The following is a 23,172-nucleotide window of genomic DNA, read 5'->3' on the forward strand; positions in this document are numbered from 1 at the left end:
AATCTATCAGCATCCTTTTAAAACTTGCCTCTTACAAAATACATTCCCCTTAGTCTGACTATCTTGGAACTGCAAAGCTGAAACTGAATGACAGCAACTGAGATTTCCTGTCTCAAGGAACTACTGTTATAAAGGCAGCTAAGATTATTCTGCTTAGAACTTTGTAAAATAGAAGCATTTATGTATTTCTCTCTTGACTGCACTACTACATCATTTTTTAAAAAACTGTGTCAGCAATAATTTTCCTCAATTACTGTTGCTCTTTCAGCTGCTGTTATTGAGGTACTTGCACTTCACACTGTGGGACAAAACCAATGCTCAGCATTTAGCATTTGTCTGACACTATGAAACTGTCAGACTGGTATCTCCTCCTGTGCTGTTACTGCTCCTCTTTGTTTCAAATGTCTTCTTAAATGCTTTTCTTAAAGTAAAGAAACTCCCAAATGTTTATCAACTATCACCAAACACTTTAATATAAAGCTCATCAACATCTTGTACAAAACTTGAGTTCAACTTTTTGTGAATAAAAGTGCATGCAGTTGAGTTACTGTAGAATCTCCAATTAAAATTCTCTTGTGTATGTGAGTGAAAAAAGGGGCAGAGAACCTTAGTAAATGCCTAGTGTCAGAACTGCAGATGCACCTGCAAAATTAAATGTGGAATTGAAAACCCAACCTACTGTAACATGTTGCACCAGCCATCCACTGAAAAATATCCAGTTAAACTTCCTTATCACAAAACACATTATATTTGATAACAGGGACTGTTGGTATATTTTTAATGTGCTTAAATGTGACTACAGAAACCAGAGTTACTCAATGATTTCTAGCTGCCTTGGAAGAACAGTAAGGCAGGACTCAAGGGCATGGAATGGGATTACATATAGTAGCATTTTCTAACTTTCCTAGCACATCTGAAATCATACTTTTATTTCAGTGAACATAGTAACTTTAACCTCATTTAGTCACATCCTTCCAGGGGAGAAGAAAAACAAACAAAAAACCCTTATCCTCTTAGGAATTAGGCACGTTTTATTCAAAGCCAGTGCCTTGATAACAGATTGGATGTGGACTGTTTATATAAGAAATCATAGGCACTGAAAGACAAATGTGAGTGTGCCTCACGAGGTGGATGTTAGGGGTGGCACCTAACCGCCTACCTTCTGGCGCAAGTCCCCTCAGAATTTCCCAAAGCTTGTGGAGTTTATTACATCCATGCTGACTTAGGGTTTCTTACCAACGCAGCAGAGAAAAGAACATTTTCTATGTGTAAACAGACACGGGCTGGCTGCAAATCCTATTAAATATTGACTCTTTTAGGACTGAAATTAACTTCCAATTGTGCACCGAGTCTGTGGCAGCTAACTGGGTATTCAAAGCCACTACAAGTTCACGCTTAAGAGCAAGACAAATAAGAGATACCGTGTTTTCTCTGAAGGCTCTCACGACACAAAGCCTTTCGTTTAACGTTCTCAGGGCGTTTTGCTCCCGCCCGGGGTCGCGATGACAGGGACTGCCTCTTTTACTCTCGCCGGGTGCTAACGGCCCGGCCCAGCCCGGCAGCGCCGCCCCCGAGCCGAGCGGGAGATTTGAAGGGAAGCGGCGGCGGCGGCGGAGCGCTCGGCGGCCATGGTGGAGGGCCCGTGCCTCGCCCTGTTCGCAGAACGGCTGCGGGCCCGCGTGCGCCGCGGCCAGGCCGTGCGCGGGGCGCGGGGCGGCGCTGCGCCAGCCGGGGCCGGCAGCGCGGTGAGGGCTGGGGCTGAGTTTGGGTTTGGGAGTCCTCTGGGGGGCCGCGATCAAGCTTAGGGGTGGGGTGTGCAGAAGTGCAGAAGTTGTACGGCTGCGTGTGTGGTGTTAAGGGGCTTAATTGCATGTCAATAACCTTTTTTTTTTTTTTTTTCTTTTTTTTTTTTTAGCATCGTGTTAATTAGACCAGCTATTCAAATAAACAAAGGCTGTGCCGTCTGCTCTCAGTACAGGCTGTGTAATTTCGCAACTAGTTTTCATCTTTCTAGCTGGCAGCATAAACTAATGCAACAGTATAAAACTCTGCTGGGGCTTTGTGAGACCTTCTGGTAGCAAGCTCGTATAAATGAGCAGGTCTAGCTAATGGGCTGTGACAATCCTGGGTCTGGTTTTGATTGTGGAGGCGATGAGGTGTTTGGGTTTTTATTTATTTATTTATTATCTCAGCTGAGTGAAATTGTATCACTCAAGTCCTAAGTAAGTGTACTAGATATCTTCAGACAATAAGTTGGGGACTGCCCCTCCAACACCCTTTGCGATGTAAGAAAATGTATTAAGGATTAAGGCTGAATAAAACAATATTTAAATGAACATAAGAAAGAATGTGTCTCAAGATACATCTGTTTAAGATATGCCATCAACAGATTGGGCCTGATGGCTTTGTATCCCTCAGGACTAAGCTTTTTAAAATTAGGGAGTTACTCTTACAATTTCATAGGAAAATTTAATGCCCTTCATTGTTCATAACTTAGTACAGCAGAAGTCAGCTCAGGGTTGACTTTATTCATCGGCAAATGACCATCACAAAGCTCTTGTGCGTTTCAAATCTCAAAAGTTAACCATAGCCTAAGCTTAGGCCATTGCTGAGGACTGTAATATTTAAGAACATCCACACAGATTTAAACAAACCTGAGTGCCTTAAATCCAAAACACTTTGTTGCATATGGACTTCCTTTAATACTTTTATTGGAAGGAATGAGCAGTTTATGCAAGAAGGAAATTTTTGCTTTCTTATTTTGATAATAGGTGAAGTAAATGATATTGGTGTAATGCAATATATATATATTTCTACTCGATAGATTAATAACTGCAAAACCCTCTGAATGTACATAATTTCAGGGTAATAAGAAAGTGGGGGAATTATTTTGAAAGTAGCTTTGGAATTTCGCTAATCAGCTCAAGCCTTGCTGATTTGCTGGAGTTGCTTTCACATATGTTTATGCTGCAATTAAGCATTGTTAATGAAGCTTTGGTACTTGCATCTGTCTCTTGCAGTTAAGGCTTCAATGACCATGGGTATATTGTTTGCAAGTTTCATCAGTGTCTGAAAAGGACCTTTCAGAGACCTCAAACTGCTATTCAGAGGGACCCTGACACATTGAGAAAAATGGGCTGTAAGAAACTTGTGAAATTCAGCATTTGCAGGACTTGCAAACTCCTCTACCTGGAACAGAATGATGCCATGCAATGGCAGGGGCATGAGTGCTGCTCAGGTGGAATGTGGCTCAGTGAGGATACTACTGTGCCCTTCTGGGGAAGAGGGCCAGCTACCTGCTGGGCTGTGTTAACAGTGTAGCCAGACAGCTGAGGATGATGATTCTGTACCTCTGCTCAGCACCTCTGAAGTTGCATCTGGATTACTGTGTCCAGTTGTCAACTCCCAGTATGAAAAAAAATGGTAATGTAGTAATGGTAATAGGCCTAGCAAGCTGAAACGTGATGTGTTAAGAGAGGCTGATGGAACTGGGTCTTTATTGCTCTCTTTGGCTGTTTATAAAGGAAGGTGTGGAGACAGCTAGGCCATTGTCAGAAGTGGATGAGAGGCAACCAATACAGGCTACAACAGGTGAAGTCCTGATTAGATGTTAAGAAAACTTTTCCACTATAACAGTAGCCAAGCCCTGGAACAAGAGCCCAGAGAGAGGAGAAACACCATCCCCAGAGATGCTCAGAAGTTGACTGAACGAGGCACAGGACTGCCTGATCTAAGTTAGTCCTGCTTTGGGCAGGTGATTTGGACCAGATAACCTGTAGAGGTCTCTTATTATAATTGTAATGAAGCTTCATGTGCTATGCAAGAAAAGATCATTTCTTCAATTACACAATTATTGTCATCTCTTCTAGTAGTGTCCTGCTTGCTGTTCAACATCATCTGAGATTAGACCTTCAGCTGTTAGGAAGAGAGAAGCATCTCTGTGAAGGTTATTCTGTAATATGCAATGTGAAATGCTGAAAGCATATAATTAGCATGGCAAGAAATTCCAGCAAGAGGTATTTGGAGAAGGGTGGAGCCTTGCAAATGGCAGAAAGTTGACACTCTGACAACTGTTTAATGTTCAAACTATACCCATTAGTTTTTATCAGCTGGGAACTCTGTTTTTGAATTCATGACTTGAAGGAAAAGGGATAAGATACCTTGATTTAAAAAAAAAAAAAAAAAAGGTTGATGTTGTCTAAATTGGAAAATTAGTTCATACATCTACTTGCTAAATACATACTGATGCTGGTATCAAAGTATTATAAATTCTGTTTTAATCTTCATGCATATGTACTCATTTTCAGACTGCCACGAGTGAGGAGAGAACCTCTGTTCATAACTTCCTTACTGGACATGTTTACAGGGGTGTGGAAACATTGGGAAAGGAACTTTTTATGTATTTTGATCAGAAAGCTTTGAGGTAAGAGGCAAGAAAAATGTTTTCTATGTGTTTGAACTGTGTGTTTTCAGGTTTTTTGTTGTTGTTCATGCTATTGTCAGTTCCATATATTTGGAAGTTAGTCTTATGGAGAAACTTCTCTGCAGCCTATGTTTAAGAGCTTGAAACACTAGATAGTCACTTAAATTGTTTCAGATAATTTACTGCTTTATTATTAGTCTAAGATTCCGTGTAGAGGTACCTGAAAAGGACAGTTGTTCCTTGAAATGCTTTGTTTCTTTCAATCAGGAAACATAATTCTATTTTTTCTAAATCTTTAAATAAGAAAATGGTCTTTTCTGCATTCAGTGTAGTCATTGTCAGCTAGTGACTAATCTTGAACAAAAGTGCCAAGTCATGATTTTTCTTCATTTAAAACTGATAAATAGTTTCAACCTTAAATCACCTTAGAATTCTGCGATGTTTTGCCAGTGGCACTGCTGTTATAGGAGAGAGAACTGAAAATGCTTGACTGCTGGTACAACAGTTTACAATGGTGCACGCTGGATAAAAGCAGTGACATTAGAAGTTATCAGGGATGATGCGTAGACAAATCTTTGGTGGCAGGGGGCTGCTGTTTATCAGGTGTAGTGCTGTATGCCTATTTTTTTAGTGTTAGAGGAATGTGTCTTAGGAACTTGCACGTATGTAAGTGAAGTAAACACATGGCTTTAATAGTAATTAATACTAAAAGCTTTAACAACTAATGCTAAAAAAAGTGCAATGAAAGAAAAAAAGTGATAAAAGTTGTATACCATAAAACAAAGCCAGAAGCCCCAAATATGATATGTGATCCTGTGAAAAGTCTCCAGGAACAAAAGAGATGTCTACCAACTATGAAAGTATCCCAAACTCTATAGCTGTTTATATAGGAGTCTTGAATCTCTTAATAAAACTGTTGGCATAGTAGTTACTGCTGTATATCAAAAGACTCTTCACAAGTTAATTCTTAACGATATTACGTATAGGTCCTGACGATTTAAGAAACTGCTGTTGTTGTATACATGACTTCTTACTGCAATTTTAAGATGTTTATATTTTCTAGTTTTTAATTAAAACAGTGTTGGGGGGACATGGGGATTAGAATGTAATAAGAGGGGAAATATAGGGATTTACCAAAGATGCCTGAAAGTTCAGTGCAAAAGGTTGGGATATCTCCTGGGAATTGACCTGGGCATCACCTAGCTAAATCTTAATGCAGAGAAACAAAACATCCCCAATATTCTTGTTTGAGAGATATGTACCAGTGGTCTTTTTCTGGTCAATTTCCAGTCATATGATTTAGAAAAGAGGTTTAATACGTGAACAAATGTTTTGATAAAATATCTATAATGCCTCAAACTTTCTGTTAACAAAAAGATACAGTGCTTATGACTGTATTATATGTATTACAAATTAATTGCATAAGCAAAGGAGTGAATTACCAAAAATAGTGTTTTTTTTTTATTGTACAAACTGAATTACAGTATAATGGGGGGGGGGGAAAGGCTATTACTGTAAGAAATGTAAGCAAGCATTTTGCATAAGTTATCTTCAAAGAGAAAGAAAATGTGGTTAAGGTCTAGTATGGAAAATATGATCTTTTAGCCCTCAAAGCTATTAAATAATTACTAAGCTTCCTTGTCAGTGCAGTAATATACCATACTTTGTGAAAAAACAGAATCATAAAATGACTGGGGTTGGAAGGGACCTTAAACATCATCTAATTCCAGCCCCCCTTCCATGAGCAGGGGCATATTCTTCAATTCTCTTTTGATAATAAATTTAAGTTTCACCAATTCATCATTTAAATTAACTCTAGAATTGTATTAAGAAATCTTTTTAGTTGCATTGATTATTTGATTGGAAATGTTGTGAAAGTTATGTACTTTCACAACAAATGTTGTGAAAGTTATGTAGAGGAAAGGTGTCCTCTACATGGCAGACAGAAGTTACCTGTTATCTGGTAGTTAAGATGTTTGTTCTGATCTTTTAAAAGTGTATGTTGTGCATCTGAAACCAAGTTGTTGAGGGGAGTAAGAGGAAGGCTTCAGAAACTGTATCTAAGATCGTCAGGATTGCTCTGGGAGAGGAAGTAAGGAATAGGCCTTCAGAGGATGTATTCTTTATTAAAGTAAACTCAAATATAGGACACTATTGTCATGGGGGTTACCGCTACACAGATTCTGTGTCTGTACAGTTTCTCAACATAATAAAACCAGTTTTTCTCATCTGCTGAGATTTCCTGTGAAAATGTGGTAGTGATGCTGAAATGTTTGTCAGACAAACCTAGGTAGCATATCTGGTGAAAGATGGGGCCATGAAAGGTAATTAACTCATACTGTGGGTTTTCTCAAGTGGGGAATGGCTGCCTGGTGGAAGAAGGTAACTTGGTCATGGAATTGTTTAATACAGTTTGGCTACTGCTTGCCTGACTTGCAGATGAGGCTGCTTCTGAGTTATTGCCACGTTAATGGGTAGCAAATAGCCAATGAGGGAAGTCCAGGATGCTTGCAATCCACAGTAGGCAACTATTTAGGAGTACAAATAATGATGAGGAGAAATTAGTATTTCTACTTTTTGATTCCCGTTTAAACAAGGTAATCGAAGTCTCTGAAGAAAGTCATGTCAAGTTTTGAGGAAAAACTAGATTTTTTTTTTTCTACTTTGACTTGCAAGTCACTTAAAAAAAAAAAATCAAAGCTGAAAAAAAAGTCTGTGATACTAGTGAGTTGTGCTGGAGAGGCCTGCATGGATTGCAGGGTTTGCTAAGGAAATGAAAGTTACGTGAGAAAGTTTGTACTGGGCTTAGTTTCTGTAGTGTGCTATTAACATTTATTTGGAGTCAGAAATTATTTGGAAAAGCTTCTGAAAATTAATAGTGTATCTATATTTTTGTATAACTGAAAACAGATGAAAATGTTCTTAGGAAAGAGATCATAATTATTGACCACAAATGCCTTAAAGAAAAGACATCCACCATCTTGACTGGGAATTACATGTTGGCACATAGAATGTGATAATGTGAATTGTCAGTGTTCTTCTTACATTTCCTTGTAATATATTGACTCTGTTGCTATTTAACTCTTTTTAGGGGAAAAATGGCTTAAGCCTTATGATATTGTGTAACACTAATTCTAAAAAACTTACCCTTTTACTTTAAAACAACAAAAAATCATATTTTTTTTTTTGCTATTAGCTGTCATTTAATAATAGATCCTAAGTTTAATTAATGTTTTTTTCCTATTAGTCATTCTTTTGCCCGATTTCAACATATCAAAGATAATGAAACAGAGTAAAATCTTGTAAATTTCTTAATGTAAATGTGTAGCAATGATCATGAATTATTTTTTCTATTAGTGAACTGGCAGGTCGCTATAGTAGTTAACAGTACTGACTTCTTAACGTTTCTTTTAAACAAAATACGGTTAATAGAACCACCAGCTACTAAAGTGAATGCTGTTTTTTAAAAGGAACTTTCTGTAAATTTTAGTGCATTCCCATTCGGTAGCAGGATGCAAGAGTTTGGTTTAATCTTTTTTTGACTAGTTAATCTTGTGTAGTACTGTTCGCGGCACTTTAGAACAGGAAGTGGCTAACAAACAAAACCAGCTGAAATATCTTTATTAACGGAACTGATTTCCAAGAACAGAGCTCTAGACACAGGTTTTTGAAAACTAAAGGAAATTAATGAATAAATACTATGAGGATGTTACATAAAGAATTGGCTTTAGACTATGCTTACTGAAATATTTCCTCAACCTGATGGCAAGTACTTAAAATGCCCATCCTTCCTGATGTGTGACATGGAGACATTAAAAGGACGTATGCTTTGACGTTCAGTTTGTTTTGTCATATGAGTAGATTCATCTGTTAAATCTTTTTTGCAGCTACAAAATATTGCACCTTTTATGATATATAATATTTAATCTAAAAAGTAGAGACAGGACATGAATGTACCAGGCAAATTTGTAATAAACAAAATTTATGGGACTACAGTCAAACTTGTCCTTTGCTGAAGTATACTAGTTCCCAGTAGAATATATTATAAAATGTAAGACTTCTTAAAACATTAGTGATCTGTAAAAGAAATCCTTGAAAGTGTCTGTTCCACTCCTTTGCCATATGTGTGTTTTTCAGTTTTTCTTTTATTAATTTTTAATTGACCTGATGTCATTGCCTTGGTTGTAGGTTAAAAAAATAATAAAAAAAAATAATCAGAAAACAGCATATGGCAGATGTTAATTACATTGTTTATGGCATTATTGGATGTAGCTGTGATATAATGTAGTGTTGGCAGAGAAAGGACTGAAATCTTTGCTTTCACACCGGATGACTTCTGCCTGATTTAGCAGTATATTGTCTGAAGCATTTCTTTCAGTCTCCCTGAGGACTTAAGAACCTGTGTAAAGCTAGCATGTTGGGTGGAATCAAATACTAAGTGCAATACACCAGAAAAGTGTGTTAACAATCACTTTTGAATTTTGCATAATGAATTTTGAAGACCACTTGAAAACTGCTATGTTTTGGAGTGTTTCTAATTTAGGGACAGGACAGTTCTTCTCTGGAGACTGAACACTATGCAAACAAGTAATTTGTTGCTATTTTACTCTACCAGAATTTATGTACATGCTTACTGACTTTGTTAGGTCAGAATAGTTCATAAATTAAATAAACAAATAGACTAGTTTAATGCTTGGAAACATTTTTAAGATTAAATACACATAAGAACTCTCTTTCTTTCCAAGGATTCACTTTGGTATGAATGGTTCCATGCGCATTAATCCCGATGGAAGCAAAGACAGAAATGGTGCATTACCAGTTTTGGAGATACAGCTTACTGAAGATACTATTTGTTTTTTTGGGGTGACAACAGAATATAGGTAAAGTGAAAGCTAACTAATTTAAAACAAACAAACAAACAAAAAACCTGCACGGCTTGGTTTAAATGTATAACATTCTTGTAAGAATGTAGTAGAAAAATCAAACAATGTTAAGTGTTTGGATGAATGCTGTCATAGACACACTGAAATAAATTTAAACTTCCTAAACACAACATGTTTATTTTTATGGAAATCTAAATTTGTTGGTTTTGTATTAGAGTTTACATACAGTTAAAGTAGTTCAATACCGTGGCCTTATTAGGTAGTGTTGAGACTGGGAATGAAAGTTGGATTTAATTTAGTCCTTTTATCTGAATGCAGAACCCTATCACTTTAATTGTCATGTTGAAACTACCAAACCCATGTAGCTATACAGTTTATTATAGTTGATGTCCAAACACATGATTCCAATGTTGGAAGTAGTTTTAAAGCAAGGACCTTACAACTAGTTTTTGAGCTAATATGAAGAAAATAGGAATGATTTTTTGTATATAGCTTGCAAGTTCTGTGCATGTATCATTGAGCTGCTTTGTGAGGGAGGGGTTAATATCATTTCTGTGCCTCTTCCTGTGACTGGTATTTTCACATTTTGTGTTACCTGTGTATACTATTCTATTATACTTTCATATGTTGTTTTAAAAACTGTATGGATATGTTAACATACAACAGAAATAAATAAATAAATAAACAAACAACAAACAAATAAAGAAATATATATATATATGAAAGTTTATTTTTCTCTTCCAGAAATGCAGCAGAGAGTGAGCAGAAAGTGAGAATGATGGAAAGCTTGGATGTCTGCTCTCCAAAGTTTAGCTTCTTAAGAGCAGAAAGTGAGATTAAGCAGCAGAAAACCCGCATGTTGTGTGATGTGTTACTGGATCAAACAGTATTACCTGGAGTGGGAAATATCATAAAAAATGAAGCACTATTTGACAGTGGTCTTCATCCAGCTGTTAAAGTAGGTGGACTGTACCAAGATTGTTCTTAATGTTCCAAATATTAGAAATGTAAATACACATTTATATAATGTTTTGTCATCTTCTTATCTTCCTTTGTTTTCTCACCTATCATTTCTTAAGTTATTCCAAGGCACTGAAATTCCAGTTTAATCATTATAATTTGTCATGGCTTTCCTTGGAACCCGTTGCAAGTTGCTCCTGTCTCCTAAGTTGGACGTACTGGTTGAGGCCATGCCTTCAGTCTTACAGCTTGAAACTTCTTTTCTAGGGAGTGCATTTACCTTTCAAATCCTGACCTTGTCTGGCATCATGTTGTGCTGCCTTTCAATTGACAGCCCATAAATAAAGTGAAGAATGCTCAGGTTTACTTAGTTACTACCCAAATAGTATGTAGTACAGTTGTTTGTCTCCTCCACTTACTTTCCTGCTAGCTGGCATAGTGTGCTTTTCTGCCATTGTTTACCATACTTTTTTGGTAAAAATCCTCAAACATGCATGTTGAAAACAAGTCTGATGTTAGCAAATCAGACTGAGATTATATAGAATGTAAAGCAAAACAGGTGAAAATAGTGAGAGTTTTAGTTATATGTAATATTTCTGAAAGTTCTTCATAGGATCAGTCTGGATTTTATTCTTTCCTAGAGCTGTATGATGACATGCATGGATATGATGACTGTCCATTTGAAGTGAGTGGATATTCATTTAGGTCTGAGGACGCTCAGGTGCATTCTCAGTTGTTTATAAATCCTGATATTTAAGTATTCCTATAAAAATGAGTCTTGGGTCTTGATTTCTCTGTTGGATGTTACTCAAAAATTGCATAGATTCTACATTTTATTTATCTGAATTAAAATTTTATGTCAATAGGAGCTGCAGCTTACTTGTGTATCCAATAGTCAAAGTAAGAATAACAGGATGGGGATCTCACTTTTGTTGTTGAATATATTAATTAAAACAAGTAATGAACCATGGAACTGACCTCATTAACCTTATTGATGCTTGGTTTCTTTGGAATATGAATGCAAGTTCTACCGAAAATATGGAGGCATCTGTTAATTAAGTTTCTCTGGCATATCTTGTTTCCAACCCATTTTTAATAACATCTGGAAGGTTATCTAGTCCAGTGTCCTTCTTAAAGCATGACCAACTTTAGAGGTAAATCAGATTGCTTAGGGTCTTATCCAGAAGAGTTTAAAAATAAAAATAAAAATGCATCAGGTGACATTTCAAAGCCCCTCTGGACAACATGTTTCAGTGCTTAATTCATCCCTAGATACTAATCAAAGTGCATTAGTATGCATCTGCAATTTGAGATGGCACAGGAAATTAAAATATGACTTAAAATTGGAGTTCATAGCAGAAATATGGTTGATACATCTCTAACTGTGATGCCTCTGTCTCCAGCATTCTTCCTGAAGATCTCTCACAAGGAGGAGTTTCTGATGATAGGTAGATTTTACAAAATCCACAGAGAAATTAAGAGGTAATTAAGAGTGTTTAACTCCATATGATTCCTGTGATCAGGAACTATTAGGTCAATAAAAGATCAACCACTGAATTTTTAGTCAATGTTTTGCACGGTTGAGGCAAAGTACATTGTTTGCTATTCACAGAATGAGTTTATGTAGTGTAGAACATGAGTAATATTTTACTGTTTTTTTTAAATATATATAAGCAAATTATATAAATTTTGTTTTTATATATATATGTATATGGTCTGAACTTTTGGGTAGACCTGTGTGGTGTCAAGAGTTGGACTTGATGATCCTTAAGGGTCCCTTCCAACTCAGGATATTCTATGATTCTATGATTATATATATATATATATATATATATATATATATATATATATATATATATATATATATAATGTAAAGTCAAATAACTCATCATAACAGGATGCAATGCAATTAATGCAATTCCACATCAACTGAAGGTGTTTGGAATGCCTGTTGTTATACATCTTTCTACTGTTGTTGCTTAACAATATTGTGAAAATCATGCCTTATTTACAGGTTTGCCAACTGACAGATGAGCAGATACATCATTTGGTGAAAATGACACGTGACTTTACTCTGCTTTTTTATAAGGTATGGACACACATTCCTGAGAAACCTCTAAAACTTGACTCCAGCATATGTCAACTGTATTTGATCATCTAGTGGAAACTAAAAAGATGCAACAAGACAAGTGTTTCAGTGAATAGGAGTCTTGCTTTAAGTGTTCTTTATTAATTGCAGATTGTCAAATGATGAAAGGTGGAGTTTCTAGACTGTAAAAATGTGCAGAATGTTGGCCCAGTTGCAGCAAGAAGACACATGCGTTGCCAGAGGGCCAGTTCAGCAGAGTTTTGCTTTACATGGGCTGTAATGTTACCCTGAGTGTGTCAGAATTGATGTAGGTTAAGCATGTGCTTATAAGGTGAGATAAGGTCACTCTTCAAACTGGGAGCTAGAGGTCACCTCAGGGAAGTATGAAGATAATTCAGTTTGTGCAGCTTCTTTTATGAAACTTGAAAGTATATCTACATGAGTAAATACGTTGTGAATTCTAACTTTTTTTCCTCTAACTTAAGCAACCTTTTTGGTTGCTGAAGTGAAATAAACTCAAGGTTTTCCCTATTGCCATAACTCTTCAACAGGATTTTATTTCTTCCTGTATAAGCCCTATAATTTCTGATTGCTCTTTATCTTTCCAAAAGAGAAAGAGGGAAGTGGACCTAATTCTTGCATGTATTTTTTTTTCTTTAAGCTGCATGCAGAGAAATGAACAACAACTGTGCAATGATTGTTTCTCATATTTTTCATGAAGAGCAAGGAGCTAGTGTTGACAGAAACTTGTTTTTTGGTAGGCTAAGAGGAAAGAAAGCACTTAACATCTTAACATCTAATACAGTCTTTCAATTGTAGAGGTTAAAAATGTACTTTTTAATGAACATAAAATGAATATAACTGCCTATGTCATGCTACTATATTTTTTGTGCTTTTTTTTTCTGTCTATTATTCCAACATGTGGAAAATTCCAGATCCTGTTACGCCAAAGTTAATGGCAATTATTTCCATAAAAGAAGATGAGATACAGGCAATCACTGTTATGAGCTTGCCTTCAATATCTTTGTTTAGTCATTAAGCTATCAGTTTACATGGGTGTTTTTTATTATTTTTTTTAGTTTCAGATGAACTGTAGAAAGGCTGACATAAACGTTGGGCCTGTAACTTGGGTTTTAAATGTTTCATTTTCAGTGCCGCAAAACTGGATCTCCACTCTACAAACACTACAAAGTATACAGGTGCCGCAGTTGTGGTCAGTGCAATGGGAAAATCACTGTGTGCCGTTTAGGAGAGAACGACAGGATGACTTACTTCTGCTCTCAATGTCAAAATGCTGATCCCCAGCTTGTCAATGTTAGGTATGAGGTAACTTTACAATGCTTAAACATTGATGCACTTGAAGTGCTGTTATGGTAACAATGAATAGCAAACCAATTGCATGCAAACCAATGTGCATTTTATATCTAAATTCACTTGTGTTTATGAAAGAAAAATGTTTTGGCCACTGTTATTTTTAAATGGTTAAAAGCCTTGTTTAGAATACTTGTTTCAAAAGCCCCTTCTCTTATGAGCTAGCTGGTGCTCTAATAAAATATGGGAATCATAAAAACAACTCAGAGTACTCAGAATTACTCATTGCTTCTGGAGAGATTGCCCCCATTGTTGCTGTTATAATAGGCTTGGATATTTACACATAAAAGAGTTGAATGGCTTAAGGAAAGTAGGAATTTTTGTCTCCCTTCCTTTTCATAGGAAGACCTCTTCAGTCCAGGAATTTCTAGACAACTGTGCATCAATGCAGGTTTTTTTTCTGGCTGTAGAGTTACACTGAGGAAAACTAAAAAAGTAAATTCAGAGTGCAGCAAATACCGTAGCACTTAGGACTTTTATTCCTCCTTATCAGTTTTGGAAAGCCTTTACTACAGGTGTGCCACAGAGACTTTCAGTGCCACATAAATAGTGCTAGCAGCAGCCTTCTTTCTTTTATTTTAGAAAAGCACAAAATGTATTTGATGTCACAGAGGGGCAAAAGGTAAAAGTTTCAAAAGCACCTTGACTGCAGACTCTTCCACACCTAAGTTGTTCTTGAAAATTTTCATCTGAGGTCTCAGAATCTTGCCTTTTAATTTTGAACTCTGTCAATCTGATAAGAGGCACTACTTCAATTTAAAAACTTTGTCTTCATTAGTGTGTGCGTGTTGTGTGTGTGTGTACATATATTTAGATAAGATTTACAGAACACATAAAACTCTCTCTGCCACTCCTACTCTGTCTTCTTTCAAGATTCAGATGGTTGATGGGATTTTGCTTAGAGCTTAAAAATCATCTCTCAGTACAGATCAAACATTCAAAATTCCAGCTTGGAAGATAAATATTTCACATGCTGATAACCCCTATCTGCTTTCTTTTCTGAAAGTTTTAATGAGAAATCTTTTGCAGAATGGTAGGAAGGTGGCAATGTTCCATTGAGTCAGATAAATAGAAAATGATGCAGGGGAAAAAATATATTTTTCTCTCCATATTAGAACAAATAGGGGGGCTCTGAAAACAAACAAACAAACAATGGTGTACTTCAATTATAAATGTGGTAATAGTAGCTGTAAAATGAAAGATTGTTTCTATTCTGTTCTCATACACTGAGAACAGAATCACTGTTCTACTGCTCTGTTTTCTATTATGCAGTAACTATTACCACATAAAAGTACGTTTAGCTCTCAGGTGGCTTATCTGCCATTCCAAGCTTTTCACCTTTGAAGGCTAAAAGGAGGCCCTGAGATCAAACTGACTTGCTACAGTTCATAAACAGTAGAATTTAACTCAGTTGTTCCTGGGTCAAGTCCAGTAGCTTTATGATTTTGCTCAACTGAGAAAATGAAGAAAGCACTTCATATAAACTACTTCACCAAATTCAAATGTACCCTGAATTTTTTAAAATACACTATTTTCCTATATTTTATCAACGCCAAAAAGGAGGAATGAGAATTATACTAAAAAAAAGGCATACTGAATATATTCAGTCTGGTAATGCATTTTTGATAGCCGAGTAGTAGAAATGATTTAATTATGTATAAATATCCATTTTTAATACTTCCAGTTCATCTGTTTTGTTATCTAGCCCCCCAGTATTTTGCTGAATGGTATTGTAATGTCTATTCTAACTCTTGACAGCACAGTATCTCTGGTATGTCAACAGTTCTTATTAGCCTCCGTATATTTCCTGTTGTGGAAGATCTGTGGTAGATAACAAATATCAATACTGTTGAGAAAAAAAAATACTGTAGAAATCTGGCCTGTTAAAGAGAGTGATAATTACAAAATAAATGGTAAGTCTAAGGAATGTCACAATTCACATAAATGTTACTGAACCAATAAGTTCATGTTATATTTAACATGCTAACAACATTTGAATAGTATGACAAAATTAGTCCTTGGTAGCATGCAGTGACTGTGAAAGAGGAACTATGACTCTAAATAAATGTACCAACAGAGGGGTGCAGTAATTTACAGGAAAATAACTACAGATCAAGTTTATAGAAGTATTTTCTGTACAACTTTGGCTCATCAGTTACAACAAGGATGTTTGTGAACTCTGATGAGAAGAAAAGAGCACAAAAAAGAAAGAAAATTCTTAAATCTGAACAGGCTCCTAAGTGTTTAAAAAAGTAAATCACAAAATGGTGTCACAAAAGAAAGACTTTCTAACTTCAAGGTTTTCAATTTTGTTGACTGTTAACAATAAAGTGCCCTAACAGGTACAATTTAAGCGAGAGCCAAGATGTTTGATAGATAGTGTGGCTGTCTGTAGTCCAGCTTCTGAACAGTTCTTCATTCAGTAATGTATTTGTTAGCATTCTGTACAAGGGATAATGGGAGTGTACTGAAACAGTTGTCCTTTTTTGCCAAATTCTTGCTGCCCTACTTGAAAATGATAAGGAATTTGAGAGAGGCTGGACATTGTGCTGTAGAGTGTATCAGTTCATTACTAAATTTCTGTCCGTATCAGATTGAATATTTTTATTTGTATTACTTCTGCAGTATTGGGAAAGATTTGCCCTTTAGGTAAAGAAAAAAAAATCAAACACTTATCATGACATGCTGTCCAAGCTATGATAGGCAGGTATAACACTGTACTACTTGTTCTCTAGCACCATGCTTTCCTGCACATAGTGGTGTAAGGTAATTTGTAGAGGAAACGTCACAAAGGACTAACATCATTCTTCTGTTTCACAGCAAACTGCCAGCTAGAAATAGCCTAATTGGCTGGGCATATGGCAGGGGGTCATGTTCTAATGAACACATAGCTCAGAAATGTGAAGAAGAGTGGACGTGTATGTGCTGCACCCTAATAAACAAGCCTTCTGCTGAAGTTTGTGATGCCTGTTTGACTTCAAGGCCTGAAGGTATTGAAAGGTTGTCTGGACCCTGTACTGGAGAGTGGGGAGAAGGGAGGGTTGTGGGTTTGGTGCAGATTTTAGAACTACAGAACTGTAGAAGTGCCTTGATGTGAATTGTATTTATGTAACTTTAGCTAACTTAAAGTCAGATTTGGGGGAAATCTTACACAGACAATTACAGAAACTGTCATGTCTTCAACCCTGAAAGCGTCTTGCCTTCCAGCTTTGTATGCAGGTGGCGATTCTATAGACAAGTCTCCAGGGTAATCCTTTGTTATTGCTGGGGCAAGGACTGAGACAAAATACCATGCTTTAAACTCTTATTAAAATCATTAGAAGTTGGCAGTAGATGTCTGACAGAGAAACCATCAGGGGGCAGAAAAGTAATTATCATTCTTCCATGTGAACAAAAACAGTAGGGGACTATATATTTTGGTACGCTTTCCAAAAGAATGTTTGGTTTCTTAGGGGCTAGTATTTTTCCTCTGAGTACAGAGTAAGGATGATTGTGGAGTTAACAGCATTTGTTGTTTGTACCCTGGAGCTTTAGTGCTACTCTCTAGACCTGTAGGTGGGCAGAAACAGCTGTGAATGAGACCTAGAAAGGGACATGAAAAGGGAATGAGTAACAAGCCAACTTCTGTCCAGATTTCTGTATAGGAATTTAGATACTAGGAAGGGATAAGAGGGGTAACGGACAGACTTTCCACCCATTTTCTCTCTCAAGAGGAGATCTGTATTCTTTCACTTCTTTAACTATACGCTATTATTGCAAGTAGGTCTGAATTTTGAAGATCTGTTGGATTTAGTGGAATACAGTTACAAAAATTCTCTCTTTTTTTTTAAAGTAACATTTTTTCATTGTAGAAGTGGTATTTGAGACTTTTTAACATAGTTTTTCTTATCTTTCTTTTCAGACAGAGATTTCTCTACCTTTGATTTTTTGGCTTTTATGTTGTTTCTAAAATTAACTATTGTTTTTAGAAATGTCTGAATTTGAGGATAGAATTTGTGGTATGTAAAGTTTGCTGTTGACTGTACAGCCAAAAGAATTCATTCTGTTGACAAAGATAACTATTTACCATTGCCACTCAGTTTCTTTGCTCCTTTGCTAAGTACAAGGCCAAACACCGTTCTTAAACAGTCTGAGTGCACTGAAACCAGTCTGTTTCATTGTGTGCAGCAGTGGCAAAATAAAAAATGTCTGGACACAGGTAGCATTCACAGTAAATTCTAAGAATTATTACTTTGTTTCTGAGTGAGATTGCCTTTGGTACTAGACAGTGTGCCACTGTGTATACCTTACCTACCCATTTTTCTTCTGGTTAATTCCCTCTTGTTTGTGTGGGTGAAGGGAAGATGCACAGAGATGTTCCCTGGAGATGGTAGAAAAGAAAGTAGTCTATTCTTGAATACTGTGGCTTCACAGCTACTTAAAAAAGATTGCACGCAGGAACTCAGTGTTTTTCTTTTCACCCTTTTTGAGGGATTACAGTAATGTATTAACCCTAGTTTGTTTGATGATGATTGCCCATGGTGCAGGCTTCTGTTTCAATGAAGAAACTTACTGTTCAGGTCAGGAAACAAATGCAAAGTATATGTCTGAACTTCTTGCCTCTGAAGCCTCTTATAATGAGGGATCAAGAAGTTTGGATCCACATTGTGTTTGGAAAGGATAGAAACTGTGAAAGCAGTAGAAAACCAAGCAAATTCCTTTTATGTCAATGGTAAAACAACACTTAAAAAAGGATGATGTATTGATGTTAGAGCTACCATACCCTGCAATCTCTCACAGGAATTATAAGGATTTATTTTGAAAAATCTAAATATTTTAATTGCAGTGTCTGTGCTAAATTCCACTTTTTATAGTTAATTGTCTCATAGCTTTCATGTACAGATTACTCTTCACTTCTGATCCTATTCAGACATAGTAATGTTAGCTTGAAGCGTATATTGTACATGGCTCCAAAAGTACATGAGCTTTTGTATTGAAAGAAATTTGTTTCTACAGCTAATCTATGACAGGTTTTTGAGATCTTTCAGTATGGCATAGTAAATTTACTCTTTCATTCCCCATATGAGTTATAAGTACAGGAAATAAATACAATTTATTATTCTACACAGATGGCTTATAACTAATAACTTGTTTTTCTCTAGTCCCAAAGACACAGAATGCTGGAGATTCTGCAGCCTTTAACACAAAGCTCATGAAGTACCCCTGTAATGAATTTGGAAAACCAAGCACAGAAATAAAGATTAATAGGAGAGCTGCATTTGGAACTACAACTCTTGTCTTAACAGATCTTGGTAACAAAGTAGTTTTGAAAAATGATAACCAAATATCTGATGGATGCTCTGAGTATGCTGCTCCAGAAAGCAATTGTGATCAGACCCACAATAACGTCTATCATTCAGGAAGAAACATGGACAAACACAGCTCAACAAATGTAACTGCTGTGGCTTCACCTTCCTATCAGGAACCATTCTCTCTCAAACCCATAAAGAAAAAGCGGAAAACTCATCATGTACCTTCTGTTCACCAATACGATGTAACAAGCGGGTAGGTATTCTAAAATGTGAACAAGTCTTTTTATAATCCCATAAACTATCTTTATCCCTGAAGATGAATGGAACGTTGTGTTGTAAGGTTCATAACTGTGGTCTTTGGATTTCTGCCAGAGGTAACTTGCTCATGAGTAACTATAACTACTATGATTTCAAAAGCACTGAAAGACCTAGGCTGTTGCTGGAGAAGTCCTGGTTTTGGCATCGGGCCAATACACAGTTCATAGTTCAGATATTCCCATGGAACAAAGTAGTTTAGCTCTAATAGGTAAACCAGTACAGTTCTACCAAAGGAGTTGTCCAGTCACTGCTTGCCTTAGCACTGTCGTTGCTGTTTGCTTGGAGAGGTCTTGAAGTCCTTGTGAAAGATGACACATATAAACTGATGACCCTTACTAAAGTACTTATTAGACAGGTGATTATCATTTCTGTCTTAATTGTTAACTTGTTTCCCCTGTCTAAAGACAAGTATCTTTTTGCTTTCATTATTTGCAAAAATAATTATACTTATGATGTTTGTTAACTGCAACCTAAAATGAGATGGGTTTATGACTACTAAAATGTGTAAGCTATCTAAAATTTAGGTTAGAGTCACTGAACAATTTGCTATCTCATTTGAAATGTGTGAATTCTCATACCAAAAGGAAAGTAACGGAATGATATATTCTAACTAAAGCAATTTGTCAGCTAGAAATTTTCAACATTTTTCCATGATACAAGCTTCTGTTCAAGGTAGCTGGATGAACCTCCCATCTCTGTTTTGTTTTAATGTTCCTTCCCATCCTATATATATAATTACTTCAATGCTTCACCCATCCCAAATTTTTACCTATGCAGCCCTACTCAGGCACAGTCTCACATTTCTCTTCACTAGGGAACCCATTAGGATTGTCAAGGAAAACTTGGGCAGACATACACAACTGTAATGGGAGTGAAAGGTAGATGTCACTTATGGTTGTAAATAATGTAGGGTGAATATGAAAGATATTCATGTTATGCTACAAAATTATTGGTCTTGTTTCTGAACAGGTTATGAAAAAATTATTTCTTGCATTGTTGAGGCACCAGTTTTGAAACAGAATCTCACTAGTTAGCAAAGTTAGGGTGTATGGATACATGTTCTCCTTGCTGACTCAGTAGAGGACTAGAGAGGAGGTAGGTGGGATAAATGAGAATGAGAGGGAGTGCAAAGAAGAAGTTACACATCATCAATCACAATAACATGTGATAAATAGTTATTACCAGTCACCAACTTAGACATTAAAAAAAAACAAAACACTTTGTACTGGATTTTTTTTTTCAGGGGTGGGGATCCACGTTTTAATGAGGTGTTAGACAAAAACTTTGATGTCCACAGGACTGTAGTCTTCCAGACATAAAAGCAAACATACAAATTTAAGCTGAAGCTTAACAAGAATGAAAAGAACTAATTAGTTGTTTGTTTTCCCTGTGGTTTCATCACTGCTTTTCTGCTCCATAAATATATTAGAAAGACACATTTATGAAGTATAATCTTTTTCATGTTACCATTTTTAAATAAAGCCTCATGTATTGCATTCAGATAATCTCTATCTCAATTATGATGAAGGAAGAAACATGATCCCATTCAGAGAACAGTATTCCACCCCCTCAGCTGGATTACTTCCTGTCAGAATTTGATTTGGAGCATTGAGCATTGCAGTAACTTTTTAGTAAAGAGGATAGGAAAATTCTGCATTATTCACAATTTATATTGTAATCTGTCATTACAGCAAACCTCAAGTTAATATAACAGATGATAATCATATAAAGATGGGTCATCCTCGCTGCAGTAAACACAGCCGCCTCTGCAGCCTCAGAGTTGTGAGAAAGGATGGAGAAAACAAGGGCAGGCAGTTTTACACCTGTCCTTTACCCATGGAAACTCGGTGCGACTATTTTCAAGTAAGTGTAAGACTTCAGGACCTGTATTCTAATAAGTAAGACTGCTCACTTTTTTGCTTAATTCAAATACTTGTTCATACAGCCATCTCAACCTAATAATCTGTACTTGTGAACAGATATGATCCATTAAAAGCTTGAGGTCATTGTAAATAGTTCTGCACACTGAATTGAAATTAAGAGCATAATCATAGTTGCAGACTTTTTATTTCAGTTACTCCTCTTACAGCTGAGCATGTACCTGCTTGTGCAGATGTTCTTAATCTGCTTCAGTGTGATGTAAGACAGATGCATTGTAGAAATGTTGGTACTTGCAAAACTCATTTATTTCAGCATCTTGCTTGAAGTAGGACTAATGCAAACTCTAAATCTGGACATCAGCCATGTCTCTGTCTAGCCAAAATCTTGAAAACCTCCATAGATGCACATACTATAGTCTGGACAACTGCTTCCACCATTGCACAGTCATAGCTTCAAGTGGTGGCTACAGCTCCTTGCTGTGAACGTATGTGACTGTTTGCTAGAATCATAGAATGGTATGGGTTGGAAGGGACCTTAAAGATTATCCAGTTCCAACCACCCTGTGATGGGCAGGGACACCTCCCACCAGGCCAGGTTGCTGAAAGCCCCATCCAACTTGGCCTTGAACACTTCCAGGGATGGGGCATCCACAGCTTCTCTGGGCAACTCTGTCCATGTCTCACTACTCTTATAGTAAATAAATTCCTCCTTAGAACTAAATTAAGCCTACCCTCTTTTAATGTAGAGCCATTCCCCCTTGTCCTATCACTAGAGTCCCTCCCCAGCTTTCCTGTAGGCTCCCTTTTGGTACTGGAAGGCCTATAGTTATAAGATCTCCCCTGAGCTATCTCTTTTCCAGGCTGAACAACCCCAACTCGCTCAGCCTGTCTTCATAGGAGAGGTGCTCCAGCTCCTTGATCATCTTTGTGGCCCTCCTCTGGATTCATTCTAATATTTCCATATCCTTGTGCTGGGGGCCCCAGAGCTGAATGTAGTACTCTACATGGGGTCTCACAAGAGGTAGATAACAGATGAATTCAAGGCAGTAATGGCTATCATGCCTTAATTTGAAGAAAACTCTGCATTAACATCAAATAAACTTAGAAAGTTTGTTACAATATTTAACAGCAGTTAAAATGCATGCAGTTACACTTAATGTTGAGAAAAACAAACAAACAAAAAAACTAGAATCACTGATCACAGAAGAGATAAGTACCAGGAGTTTCTGCTAAGGCCTCTCCTGTAGATCTATCTCCAGTGCTAATTTTAAAATACGGAACTCACAGTCATGTCATATACTATAACTCTGTCTAAAAACTGTCTTTTTGCAGTGGGCAGACTTGCATTTTCCCTTTTGTAACCATGGCAAGCGATGTGTTATGAAGACAGTGCTGAAGATTGGTCCCAATAATGGAAAGAACTTTTTTGTTTGCCCTTTTGGGAAGGAGAAACAGTGCAGCTTTTTCCAGTGGGCAGAAAATGAGTCAGCTATGCAGGTTATCCCTTGATGCTGATGTTTTAGTTATCAGTTCCTCAGGATGTCTTAAGTATGTATAGTTTTCCTAATCATTTCTGTTTTGTTGTTAGTTTTGTTTGGTTTTCCCTGGTCGTGGGTTAATTTTTAAAAACAGCTCCTGTAACAGTAAAAAACAAAAAAACAACTACAGATTGGGAAAGAGCAATTTTAAACAGTTATTTTTAAAATTTAAATGAAATTAAACACTGTTTCTATGTTATGCATTATTCTGAAATAAATATCTTTCAATATACTGTGACATACTGTGTTATATTTCCAGTCAAATCATTGAACTTTTCTCTGTTTTCATATAAGTGTCACTGCACTGTCAGTACTGCAAACTTTCAACCGTATGTGATATATGGAACGGATAACTTAATGTAAATTCATATTTGAAATGGTGTATTTAATAAGTCAATAAAATATACTCTACTTCTTTA

General features: G+C 36.5%; 1 protein-coding gene across 2 annotated transcripts; it reads left to right on the top strand.

Moving 5' to 3' along the window:
• Positions 1 to 1,546: 1,546 nt before the first annotated feature.
• On the top strand, positions 1,547 to 23,172 carry NEIL3 (nei like DNA glycosylase 3). 2 transcript variants are annotated; one of them, XM_068681259.1, is made up of 10 exons: positions 1,548 to 1,745; positions 4,308 to 4,423; positions 9,169 to 9,303; positions 10,051 to 10,264; positions 12,281 to 12,355; positions 13,508 to 13,674; positions 16,547 to 16,716; positions 18,868 to 19,270; positions 21,027 to 21,198; positions 22,548 to 23,172. In XM_068681259.1, exons 1-10 carry the CDS (start codon positions 1,629 to 1,631, stop codon positions 22,722 to 22,724), a joined length of 1,746 nt encoding a protein of 581 aa, XP_068537360.1. In that variant the 5' UTR covers positions 1,548 to 1,628; the 3' UTR covers positions 22,725 to 23,172. The 2 variants fall into 2 exon arrangements, with proteins under 2 accessions (XP_068537361.1, XP_068537360.1); XM_068681260.1 differs by lacking the exon at positions 12,281 to 12,355 and having other exon boundaries at positions 1,547 to 1,745.

The sequence above is a fragment of the Anas acuta genome, chromosome 4 (genome assembly GCF_963932015.1).
Source record: "Anas acuta chromosome 4, bAnaAcu1.1, whole genome shotgun sequence".
NCBI classification, from domain to species: Eukaryota; Metazoa; Chordata; class Aves; order Anseriformes; family Anatidae; genus Anas; species Anas acuta.